The sequence below is a fragment of the Sceloporus undulatus genome, chromosome 4 (assembly GCF_019175285.1).
Source record: "Sceloporus undulatus isolate JIND9_A2432 ecotype Alabama chromosome 4, SceUnd_v1.1, whole genome shotgun sequence".
In the NCBI taxonomy this organism is placed as follows: domain Eukaryota; kingdom Metazoa; phylum Chordata; class Lepidosauria; order Squamata; family Phrynosomatidae; genus Sceloporus; species Sceloporus undulatus.
This window is the reverse complement of record NC_056525.1, coordinates 72650948-72664595: the sequence shown is the minus strand read 5'-3', so window position 1 is coordinate 72664595 and position 13648 is coordinate 72650948. Positions and strand designations below refer to the sequence as shown.

The 13648-nt window shown below is 40.5% G+C and overlaps 1 protein-coding gene across 10 annotated transcripts in view; it reads right to left on the bottom strand.

The window, feature by feature from the left end:
- ST3GAL3 (ST3 beta-galactoside alpha-2,3-sialyltransferase 3) overlaps positions 1-13648 on the bottom strand; it is a 301371-nt gene that overhangs the window by 97878 nt on the left and 189845 nt on the right. For all 10 annotated transcript variants that reach the window (XM_042462929.1, XM_042462928.1, XM_042462930.1 and 7 more), the window contains 2 exons: positions 12281-12376; positions 4157-4343 (listed from right to left, as the gene is read on the bottom strand). In XM_042462929.1, the coding sequence (XP_042318863.1) occupies positions 4157-4343; positions 12281-12376 (283 nt within the window). The remainder of the gene's footprint in view (positions 1-4156; positions 4344-12280; positions 12377-13648) is intronic.

Below are 13648 nucleotides of genomic sequence, written 5' to 3'. Positions count from 1 at the left end.
AATAATAATAATAATAATAATAATAATAATAATAATATCCTGCCTCTCTACAAAATGCAATCGAGGCGGCTTGATGTGTGGCACTACAATAGCTTGTATGTGGTACTGAGGGCCAGTACACATGGCCCTAAAGGGGTGGCTTGATGCTGCCCCTACCGCATGCCGTAGCCCCAATCCAGTTTTTTTCCACCTCAAAAAGAAGCAGCAAAATGCAATTCCTTTTTGGGGTGGAAAAAAGCCACCCTTTCCATTGCGGCAGCAGCTCTTCTGCACTTCTGTAGTGTGCGGCATGCCTCAACGCTGTCCATTTTCTGGCTGGGCGGGCAGTGTGATGCCAACTTGGGGGTGTCATCAGGGCATGTGTCATCACAACACCATGCCCCCACACTGCCTCCAAGTCGGCGCTTACTGCCAGTATGTTTCAGCCCTGAGTGTCCAGATTAAGTATTGTGGAGTGGTCTAAATTAACCAAACACTTAAGCACAAAGTGTGTGCATATGTGACTTTAACTTCTGGCCTTAGAGGAAGCGAAAGGACAGGCCCAACGCCATCGGGCCTGAAAAGGAAGAGCCCCCCCCCCCAACTGTCATCTTCTGGCCTCAGAGGGAGTGAAAGGACAGGCCCAACGCCATTGGGCCTGAAGAGGAAGAGCCCTCCCCTCCCTCCTACCAACTGTCATCTTCTGGCCTCAGAGGGAGTGAAAGGACAGCCCCAACGCCATCAGGCATGAAGAGGAAGAGCCCTCCCCTTCTTCCTTCCAACTGTCATCTTCTTGCCTCAGAGGGAGTGAAAGGACAGCCCCAACGCCATCAGGCCTGAAGTGGAAGAGCCCTCCCCTCCTTCCTTCCAACTGGCATCTTCTGGCCTGGGAAGGAGTGAAAGGACAGGCCCAATGCCATCGGGCCCAGCCTCGATTAAGAAAAAGAGTCCTCCCACCAGTCCATCTGCCTTGGTCCAGGCCTTAGAGGGAAAGAAGAATGCTGGACCTGATGCCCTCCCCCCTCACCATTCCCTTCTCTTTTTATGTCGTGTCTTTTTAGATTGTAAGCCTGAAGGCAGGGAACCGTCTATTATCCCCTCTGTTGTAAGCCACCCAGATTCCCAGTGATTGGGAGGCATATAAATAAATCCTATTATTATTATTATTATTATTATTATTATTATTATTATATCACCTGTTGACTTATGATAATCCCATTAATTTCATAGGGTCTTCTTAGGCAAGGAATACTCAGGTATGTGCAGATGAGGTTTTGGCAATTCCTTCCTCTAAAATATAGCCTATGGCACCAGGTATTCATTGGTGGTCACTGCGTACTTATAAAGTAGAAATTTTAATTATTTTTAGGCAAATGAACATACTCAGGAAGACTAATGTTCTGTGTGTCAGAAATGGGAACAAGTAACAGAGCAGCAGCAGCTTGACAATTGTTTTATAAAAGGATTAGAAACCTTTTACAAACTTTCATGACACTTATAATAGCTCCTCTCTGAACATGCCTCTCAGTTTGCCCTGGAAAACCACTTCGCTAGAACAAGGTGAAAAGGGGGGGGAGGAAAGGGGAATTTCTGTTCCAGTACCTGTGTGTATATAACAGGAGGGAGGGAGTCAGTTTAACAGCTCTGCCTTCTGCCTTTCCCTATGCTCTCCTCTTGCTTAACCTGTGGTTGTGACTCATTCTTAAGTATCTTAAGTACCCATTTCCTCTTTGATGTAGGTCAAAGTGGATTAATTTTAACCTATCTGGATCACCCACTGATTTTCGATAGTAGCAGATAGCTCACACATTCAAGTAAATATGAACAAGACAAAATCATAGCTGGTGATGAGTTATACAACCAAGAGAACTTAGTTGCAGTTTATGTTGTTAACACACTATAACCCACCTGTTTACATAATATTAATAGTCACCACCCATCCAAGAAAGGACTCACCATCAGTAGTGAGGTGTCTCTGAAATCTCATAGGAAAGTATAAAAAACAAAACTGCTTTTCAGGGGATTTCACAGGCAGCTATGGCCAAATGCAATGTAGTGAAACTATTTCCTCCATTTATACACCCCTGCTTGCTTGCTTGCTTGCTTGCTCGCTCGCTCACTCACTCACTCACTCACTCACTCACCCTCATTCTCTCTCTTGAGAGAGAGAGTTAAATTATTAAATATTAAAATCAACACCACAGGTTGTGCTGTACAAAAGGTGGACAATTGATTCTACTCATTCCCCCCACTCAAGCCTCTAGAACTCATTTTAGTGAGGGCTGAGAGAAGAACAATCCCAACTCACAGTAAGCCTTGTGGTTTTTACTCCTGGTGATAAACACAAGTTAGCGGTCAACTGTTGTGTGTAAGACAACAGTTGGCAACTGTGGACCTCTGGATATTATTAGATATCAGCACAGCAAATTGTGAAGGATGCTTGGAACTTAAATTCAAGAGCATATGGGGGAACCATAGGCCCTATACAGACAGGCCAAAATAAAGCTGCTTCGGGTCACTTTGGAGGTATGCTGTTTAAATGATGCATGCGTCCCAAGAGTCTGGAAGCCGCACCTAAGGACTAAAGCACAGCTTTGGCGCAGCTTCTGGACTCTTAGTACGCATTTATCATTGAAAGAGCATACCTCCAAAGTAACCCGAAGCAGCTTTATTTTGGCTTGTCTGTTTGGGGCCATAGATATCCACTCCTGGTGCATAGGAGGAAGCCACCAATTTTCCTTGTTCTTTGCTGAAATACAGTTGCATCCTATCAACCTCTAAAGTTAACCCTATGAACTGTGTGTTAGACGCACCTTTGCAATGAGGAAACTCTTGAGCGTGGCTGCACTTGCAAGCTGGTGCTCATTCACTGTCATACTTTCACTAATAAAGACAGCTTCTTGATGCCTCAGGGACTTGCTCCATAAGCTGCTCTTTTTGGCAAACCACTGGTGAAAGTAGGTACAGCTTTACTCTTGAGAGTGGGAAAAGCCTGGGAGCTAGGTATTTTCTGGGAAACCTTTGCCCTCACTTGGCTCCTTTATCAACATGAACCAGATGTTCAAGGAAAGCCCTCTGCAGATGAAAGTATTATTCTAAGGTAAAAAACTACCTTTGAATACAACCAACTAGATATCTTGTTTGCATAAACCAGACCTGTGTTCTCAAATTGGCCCAATTATTTCTGAAGTGTCTCAGCTGAGGTTGGCAAATTCTAAAGTATCTTTCTGCTGGCTCCTTATCCAGTAACACAGATCAAAAAATGCTGACACCTCCACACTAAAAGCATTGCTTTCTCCAACCTTTTGTTAATTTAGATGTCAGCCTGTAATAAAATACACTCCATGTGTGCACAGTGCAGCATATGCTGCATATGCCTCAAGCAGCTCAAAAAGTCTAGAATGAAACATGCAAGTACGACTAAGTCTGGAATTTCCTCATTAATGGCAAGCACTAATTAAAACCCTCTGTGGAATCTGCTCATCTATGGGCTGTGCAGACTGTATTGTGCTGAGAAATGCGGAGCCTCTTGATGGACTAGCTAACTTCCCTGATTTGTTTGAATTTACTAGCTATAGCTGATGGATTAATTTATCTGTCTTATTTCTATCAATAACAACTTGCTACAAGATAGCTTGAAAACAGATGCCCTTTCTACAGTATCATTTTAAATCATTTGTTACCTGGCTTCCAACCCCACATGTCTGCACAAATATCTGAACTGCTTCAACTGAATTTAGTAGGTATGTACACTCATGTTATTCTTGGATTAGAGAATATACTCATATTAGTGTAACTGAGGTACCGTAAATAGAAATGCCCAGAGTAGCAGATACAGTTAGCCCTCTGTATCCATGGATTCTTTATCCACAGATTCTAGCATCCACAGCTAGAAAACACACACACACACACACACACTCTGAAGAGTAAACCTTGATTTTGCTATTTTATATAATAGACACCATTTTGCTATGCCACTGCATTTAATGGTACTTGATCATTCACAGATTTTGGTATCCATGGGGGATCCTGGAACCAACCCCAATAAATACCAAGGGCCAACTGTATGTGCAAGAAACTTAGGCACTGCCCAGCATTGTGCTGCACTGGAAGTCCTAACTACAGCAAACAGTCATGAAATTACACAAATTCCTCTTTGAAAAGTGACTTATCTTACCACTTTTTCCTTGTAAACAATGTACTTCAGCCACTTGAAATCCTGCCACTTGAACCCTGCTAACACAAACAAAGAGTCCTTCTCATACTGCTCTGGTTTCTGGATGGCCCCTTCTGGGTATGTTATCCTCATTGTTGTCTTGCCACCAACATCTTTTTCAAAGCCTTTCACTGGAGCAGAGTTCAACCTGCAGGAAAACCAGAGAAGATCTCTGAGATGCGTTTATTCCAGAATGTAATTGGGAATGGTGACAAAAATAAAAGCTAAATTAAATACAGTACTTATAAAAGTACCACTGTTATAAGCTACGAGATCATAACTGTCTGAAACAGTTAAAACTGAAACATTTAGAATTGGTTACACCTACCCATTTGATCATGTTTGTGTGCGTGTATACTAAGTGTCAGTGATGCTTGAGGACCAAGCTGGGAGATACCTCATCTCAAAATGATGGGGGGTAGAGCTCCCCTGCTTAGTCCGCAAACTGCCCACATTGAATGTAGAAAGTGGTAAACAAATTAGATTTCTATGAAGAAACAAACAAACAAACACTAAAAATCTATTCTTCCACCAGCCCAAGGAAAGCTCAGAATTCATTTTAAGGCAACAGCCACAATTCTCAAGAGAAATACAAAGGAAACTGTCATTGTCCACTCTTATCCCTCTTACATCTTCTTGTTTTTTTCTTACAACATATTGAACTGCTGTTAACCATTTAGTCTCTACTAAGGCTGTAATGCTGAGACTGATATATGTCACCACAGCTAGTCATACATAGTGTATTTCACCTGCTATTCAGTTTGTGGTTTAATTATAATTAGAAGATTGTGCTAGCTAGACTACCATACAAGATCCCACCAATGGCACTAGCCTTCCATCTGGGTGGGATTGCATGCTCCTGTAAGGAAAAAGTCTCTGCTGGCAGCAGTGCTGCTGGTAGGGTCTCCCATGTCAGATAGGCTTTTGCTGAGGAGCCAGACTAAATGTGTCAAACAGATACTGGGCAGCAAAAGTAGTTGTGGGTGATACTGGCAGAGGACTTCTCTAACACTTGTTAGTGCTGTGGATCCTTGGTATCCTCTGGGGTTTGGTTCCAGGACCCCCATGGATACTAATATCTGTGGCTATTCAAGTACCATTAAATACAATGGCATAGTAAAATGGTGTCCCTTATATAAAATGGCAAAATTAAGGTTTGCTTTTTGGAATTTATATTTTTTAAAAAAATATTTTCAAGCTGTGGATGGTTGAATCCATGGATAAAGAATCCATGGATGCTGATGGCTGACTATACTGTACTGAGAAGAAGGAGGCATGGTAAGTCCCATTTGAATGTCTTTTACAATGAATATTCTATGATGAGACAATCCAGGAAAGGAAAGTCCAAAGCTGTACAATACATATTATAGGAACATGGAATGTGAGAAGCGTGAACCAAGGGAAGCTAGACATAGTCAAACAGGAAATGGAATGTATGAACACTGCTATAATTGGGATGAGCTAGCTAAATTGGACAGAAATGAGACATTTTGAATTAGATAATTAGATATTCTAAGAGAATTGGGCAGCATTAACAGAAAGGAGAGATGTAGTAAAAGCAGTCAAAGAATATAATGCAAAGTGTGACCAAATGATATCAATAAGACTTCAGGGAAAATCCATCAATATAACCACAATCCAAGTATATGCTCCAACTACAGAGGTAGAAAAAGAAATATTGAAAGATACTTTGCTGAAGTCCAGAAGGAAATTTATCACACATTGAAACAGAACTTCTTGTTAATCATAGGTGATTGGAATACAAAACTAGGAAACAGCAAAATCAAAGACTGTAGAAAAATTTGGCCTATGATCAAGAAAGGAAGCAGGAGATCAACTGATTGTATTTTGTGAGGTCAACAGTTTAGTTCATCTCAAACACAGGCAACCAAAGAGGTGACTGCATATATTAGCATCACCTGTTGGCCAATACAGAAATAAAATAGACTGCATACTGGAAGCATTCTCCATTCTCTCTGCAAAAACAAGAACAGGACCAGATTGTGGCATTAACTGCTAATATATATAAAAAAATAGAATTAAGATTAAAAAATAACATGTCCTTAACTTCAATCCAGAGTTCTTCTGGCTCCCACTCCTGTTAAACCAACCATTGGGTCAAAATGCAACCTGAAGAACATTTCCACAGAATTTAAAGATAATGTAAAAAAAAAAAAATAGATTTGTGCTAGTAAGCCTAACTGAGTGGAAACCAGAACAACTCTGGACTAAAGCCAGGGATATTGTCAGGGAGGAGTGCAAAAATACATTTTCTGCAGTCAAAAAGAAAGAGAAGTGTTAATGGATGACAGATGAAACTCTTGAAGTAGTTAAAGACAGAAAAGAAGCAAAATTAAAAGGGGACAGAAATAGAGTCAGAACTGTGAATGCAACTGTTCAGTGACTTGTGTGCAGGGACAAAGAGGACTACTATAATAATTAATGTAAAGAAATAGAAATTACAACATGAAGGAAGAACAAGAGACCACTTCCTCAAGATCCAGGAAATCAAAGGGAGAATTAAAACCCAAACTGGGGGTGTTTTATGACCAGCAGAGAAACATATTACATGACCAACTAGAAAGAAAAAGACAATAGAAACAATACACTGGAAAACTATATAAAAGAGATGAAAGGATGACAGACTAATTCAAGAAAAAAATATTTGAAGAAAAGCCAACAATTTTAGAAAGTGAAGTGGAAGATGCACTCAGAGCACCTAGGAGAAATAAAAAATAAGCACCAGGAACAGATGGACTATCAATAGCTTCAGGTTACAGAGATAGAATCTACTCTAGTTCTAACTAAAACCCATAAATGAATATAGAAAACAAAACAATGGCCCACAAATTGGAAACATTCAATATACATTCCAATCCCCAAGAAAGGGGACACCAGTGACTGCAGTAACCACCAGATCTCTCATGTATGCAAAGTGATGCTCAAATTCTACAACAAAGAATTTTACCATATATAGGACAAGAAATACCCATTGTCCAAGCTGGATTAAGGAAAGGAAGAGGCACTAGGATCATGCAAACATACATTGGGTAAAGGTGCTCATCAAAGATTTTCAGGAGAAAATCAGCCTGTGCTTTACAGCAAAGGCTTTGATTGTGTAGAACAGATCATGAAAAACTATGGATTGCTCTTAAAGAAATTGGTGTGTCACAACATTTGATTGTCCTGATGTGTACTCAGGACAAGAAACTACCATCAGGACAGAATATGGAAAAACTGAATGGTTTCCAATTGGCAAGGCTGCATTTATCACCCTATCTGTTTAACTTACATGCTGAACATATTATATGCATACATATAGCAGGATTAGATTCAGAGGAAAGAGGTATGAAAATTGGAGGAAGAAACATCAACAATTTAAGATACGCAGATAACACCATATTACTAGTAGAAAACAGCAAAGACTTTGAACAATTACTGGAAAAAGTGCAAAAGCAATTTTACAACTGAACATTTTTTTTTAAAAAATGACCACACATGATTTTCCTAACTTTAATGTCTTGATTTAGATGAAAGGCAGACACAATTTTCATCAGAAAAGAAATGTCTCATTGCAGTACCATCTGATCCCCATGAAAGTGTAGGTAAAGCTGATCCACCTGTAAGACACAGAGCTCACTAGCAATTCTGGTGGATCTAACTACTACTAGAAAAACTGTTTTCCAGATGAGTAGCCTTCGGCTTGAAAGGTGTCCTGGGCAGTTGAAAGAGGACCAGTTGTAGAATCCACTGAGAATTGGTTCTAGCACAGATTGATGTACATTTTTATAACCTTTGAAAAACTCCTTAACCATCAGATTCAAGAAGCAAGAAGCCTTGTTGACACACTGGAGGTGTCAGGCTATTGCTGTCAGGTAACATGTGATGGAAAGCAGGGACAAATCTTTAGAAAATAGGGAAACCAAAAAGTCCAGTATGTGGGTGACACTGGCAACCTTAGAAGAGACCCCTTTCAAATAAAGAAATTCAGAAAATGTAGCCCACATATAGGTGTACAAGTGCTGAGTGGATGGCCTCTAGGCTGCAGCCTTAACGTGTCTGAGTCAGGCAAAGGAATCACAGGAATATCCTCCAAGCTGTGGGCTTTATCATTTGAAGATCTGTATGTTTCATCCTGCCATCGTTGAGTGTCAACAGGTCTAGAAGTAGTAGAGGCCTGAGATATTGACTTTGGAGAGGGGCAGAAGAGGGGCAAACCATGGCTGCCTTGCCAATCACAGGGTGATCAATAAGCTCCTGACTCTGTCTTGTTGAATCTCTGTCTTGTGTCTCAAACCTCTTAAGCAGAAGATGCTGCATTGCCTGTTCTGAAGTGGTATGAAAAAAGGCTGATGGCCAGCACTCCCCACCTCCAGAAGATGGTCTGAAGGGTGCCCATGTGTAGCTTCCATTTGTGAAAGGACACTAGTACTTGGTTCAAGGTGTCCACAAGAGAGTTTCCTTTCCCTCACAAGTGAATAGCAGAAAACAGAATATTCTTTCGAATGCACCAATCCCGTAACTTGATCGAGAAACAGAGAAGGGTGTCTACCATATATAAGCAACTATAAGTCGATCTTATTATAAGTTGAGGGCAAGTTTGGGGGCCAAAATTATGGATTTTGATATGACCCATGATTAGTCGAGGGTAAAATCTAGGGGCATATAGTAAAGGATCTAAAGGATGAAGGAAAGGAAAACAATGTCAAGAATGTCAAAAAATTCCATTAGCCATAACTCTTGCCACTCACTCTTAAAGCTGGATAGATGAGAGAGAAAAGGTGGTCGGTGCTTCCAGGACAGATTATACTCTTGCCTTTCACAAGGCGATGGTTCCTCCTTTTAAATAAGAGTTAAGATACAATACTTACATTGACCCATGGATAAGTCGACTTAGGTTTTTGGGGTTAATTTTTTGATTTAAATTTCTAGACATATACATCAGTATATACAGTAATTGTGTTCCCCTTTGTTTAGGTAGAAGACTATGGTTTTGTTGTTCAAGACTACCTGAACAACATTTCCTTGAAGAAGCATTTTGAAGGCCCAAAAGGCTTTCAACATAGCCAGGAATTCATGGGCATAGATGTGAAAAGCCACTCTAACCAATGACATCTGCCTATTCAACTGGCAGAATGTGCTCCCCACTCCTCTAGGGGTACATCACTAGTGACTGTCACAGTGGGCTGGGGAAGAAAAAATGGCATTCCCTTTGGGACATAGTCTCAAGATCATCCACCACTTCAGTGAGCATGCCACTACAAGTTTGTTGTTGTTATTGTTAGTAAATATTGTTGTTATTGTTAGTAAATGCTGTTAGTAAATCTGGGGCTGCAGTGATGACAGTAGTTTGGAGTATATTTTTACATGTAAGATCTCGTAGGGGAGGAGTAATTATACTGAGATTAGAAACCAAACTTTATTGCCGTGGTCCTCATTTTATGGCTGTGTTCCAATTTGGGGTCACTGTCAGAATGCAACAGCCCAACCTCATCAAAAGGCAGGTCTTCAATCATGGACGTGGCAGTGGTGGAAAGACTTGAGGACTGGAACCAGGCATGTTGATAAATTGCAATTGCATTTGCAACAGTCTTGCCAGTTCAACCCACAGCATGCTTTGCCATCTGGATTTTTTTTGTTCAGCAAGAGAGTGAGTTTCCCCCTTGAGAACAGAAAGAGCCCTTCTGTCATGCTCAGAAAGTTTGTCAAAATATGGGAATATTTTTCCCAATGAATTTCCAATAAGCACCCACACAGGAGCTATAATTAGCCATGTGGCTGAGGAAGGATATGATGGAATAGACATTCCTTCTCATTACATCCAGCTTACTACCCTCGTAATCAACAGAGGTTGTGTGCATTTTCTGAGAGGACTTGGATGTGCAGTGTCCACTATAATCAAATTTGGTTTTGGAATCTGCAGCAACCAGACAATTCTAGAATCAAGTACCCAATGCTGTATAACTTCACTGAAGTGGATGGTATTGACAACAGTGTTGACTAGGAATAATGCATGACTGCATTAGGCACAGAAAGCATTAGAAGGGAGGCAGAGTCAGAGTGTTGTGTTGGATATCTCTGAAAATAGGGTCTTCTGCCTCATAGGTAATGCAGAGCTGTGCTTGGGCAGTGGGAGGAAAATGGTATAAAACAGAGGTGGCTTAAAATCCAGTTTCCCCAACAAAATCGACAGAGAAGTTTCAGAGCTTGAGGAGAGTTGAAGAGAAAGCCTGTCTCATAGGCAATGCAGAGAAAAGGATATTTTAACCCAGCTCTATTTTTTACCCTTTTTTGCCCACTGCACACAAGTGTTACGCAAGAGACACCAGCTTTGTAAGTCCCAAAGCAGAAGGCTGGTGTGTGAGTGGGAGACAGCAGCTTCTAGCTTCTTGAGTGGAGTGCAGGCAAAATCCAGGGATTCTTCCTCCTCTTAATTCCCAAAGCAGGACACTGTTGTGTCAAATCACAACAGAGGCAGGAAGAATGGGTCTTTGGTCCCCAGGCATCGTCTCCACAGCCTACCTCACTGCCCCGAGACTGCTCTTCAGCCTGGCTGCTCAAATACAGGTAAATTTAAATTATAAATAATGCTTGAGCATCTACATTTTTTTTAATTTATTTTTTTGGTATCTGCTGGTGAGGACTGGAATCAACTCCCTGCTGATACCAAGAACCCATGTCGAGAGGCGGGCAACACACACATGAGATGCAAAAGGGGGGGGGGAGTTTGAGAACCACTGCTCTAGAGGGTTCTGAATGATGCACTGTGCAGGCACAGATAACATGTTCCTGGGAATAACAGAGACCACAAAGAAGCAGCAGTTGACTTGAAAGAGGAGATATAGCTACTCCTATTCAAAAGGGTTAAATATAAATACATCTTCAAAATGACCTAGTGGCAATAAAAAGCTATATAAATATAAAGTTTCCAGTAGACATACTGGGTAATTATTCACTCTTTTTTATGTTGGCCAAGTGAAAATTCAAAAGCAGATGACTGCTTTTATGTTTAAAATAGATTAATGCTAAAAGTTGCCCTTCTACCTCATTGATGTTTTCATGTCTTGGACCTAAAGGGAGCTATAACACCCAGGTTAGTTGCTAGACAAGACATATGATGTGGAACATCTCTCCCCATGCTACTCCCATGTGGCTAAGCAAGTAAAAGGGTTTATTGCAGTGGGCCAACCCTTACTCTTCATTCATACATCCAAACATCTTAATGAGTTTAATTTTTGAAGTTGCCATTTTGTCTCTTCCCTACAACCAGTGAGAATCCCCACCCTTAGTGTCTCCCACATTAAGAAAAAGTAGTCTGATATGAAAACATTAAAAACAAGGGCATGTGGGCTTCAAAATGACATGACAAGATGTGTAATCTTATGCATAGCCCCTTGCCAAGACTCCTTCCCAAGAATCCCATGGCAAAATTGACTTGAAGGGGGGGAAAATTCACAGTTGGTTCCTCAGCAAAGCCTTGAAGCTTTTCCATTTATTGCCTTATAAGCCGAACCTAATTCCTAGCAAGAGTTACACAGGCAACAAATGTGGTACAGAAAGATGGTCTCAACTCTGCCCTTATAATCATTCTTTGTGGCCACAGCAAAGTAGGAGGACATAGCTCATTATTTCTCTCAACTCTCCTCCCACTAAAGAGTTCACACTCTGCAGCAGCTCCTAACAATAACAAATACATGGCTAACCAAGGATGCCCAACACATTTTCCCCAATACCATTTTTAAAGCAATTTATTTTGCAGCATTCAGACTACCACCACCGTGAAGACAGAAAACAGGTTTATAGATCTCAAGCAGATAGGCATTTCTAATACTGAAGAAGGAATAAACCATTCAAAGATTCAAAAAGTTTATGAATAACTTCATGCTATATTATTGCTAATTAGCTTACTTGCTGTTCACCGCTATGATCTTTGGAATAGCGGTATATAAATAAAACAAATTATTATTATTATTATTCCTCATGATGTGAACTATAGCAACTCATTGTTCAGTCTATATGATGACATCTTAAATGGGAAAAGAAGCACATAACATAACATTCTCTCTCCTAGCCCAAGCAACTCACCTGATAACAATGTCATAATCATCAATTTTCAAGCCCAGCGACTTGTTTGCTAGAATGCCACCGTTTCCCACAATAATGCATCGTCGGCAACCGAGACTGAAGAAGAAACACAGAGAAGTTGGTTAAACAGCAAAACCACAAGCAGCGAGCTGCATCTGGTCAAGATCTGATCCAGGCACTGCAAGAATAATCAAGAGGCTGTACTCTATTAATTCACAATAACAGACTGACACTTTATAGTACAGGGAGCATAGCAACATAAGCAGTCAAGGAAGGAACAGTTCTCATCATATCTTAGGCTTACTGGCTCACAGTAAAATCCTTGCATTTAAATACCTAATAAAATGTTTCATTTCCGAATGAAACAACAACTGCAAGGGGAAAGTTTCTACTTTCATATTAAACTGTGAAACTGAGTACAGGTTAATCGCTTTTTGCTCAGGAAATTAGTAACTGCTTAATCAAATGCTATTTAATCATGCATAGTAAGGCATGATTTTATATGTCAGCTTTCCCAAACATGCAGGGACAGGAACCAATTGTATGCTGATAATCATGACTGGCAAAATGACAGTTATGGGGGGGGGGGGGGTCAATAAGTATAAGATTCAGAAACACTGAGAGACTGGCCTACTGTACTTCAGCAGACGTTTGGCAAAGCTGCAGCTGCCTGGCATTTTAAGAACCCAGTGGAGCCTCCCTCTGAAACAGCCACCCCACCCACCCTCCAAGCAGGGAGCATAAGGGCCATGTGAGGCTAGCTTTCAGTAAATCCTTAGAGAATTACCCAGCTATAAAGCTCTAAGAAACACTGAAGAACCAAATGGACTGCTGCTTTAAAAGGACTTTTAACATTCTAGTGAAATAGATGGTTAAGGTTATTTTGCTTTCATTTGATTAATCTCAATGATAGATATGGATCACTCCTCTGGTATTTAAGCTATTTCTCCTTGTCCTTTTCTCAGAGATCTGGAAGAAACATTTGACCAGACCCTATCACACAAATAGCTACTTCATTTGAAAGCAATGGTATCTGAGGAACAGTACAGCACAGAGCATAAGAACAAAGGAGACCTAGGTTCAAATCCTTACATAGATATAAAGCTCACTAGCTGAACATGGGCCAGCCACTCTCCTTTAATGTAACTGAATTCACAGGATTATTGTGATAAAATGAGAGTGAGGGGCAATAAATGTTGTCTTTCTCAACACTGATGAAAAGTGGAATAGAAATGTAATAAATAATATTTAAAAAATACAATCTCATCCTTTTTGAAAAGCTAAAATTGCTAGTGTCAGATCCTTCAATATTTTCTCATCAGCAGAGGATATCAGAGATTCCTGGTAGTTCAGAAGTCAAACAATACA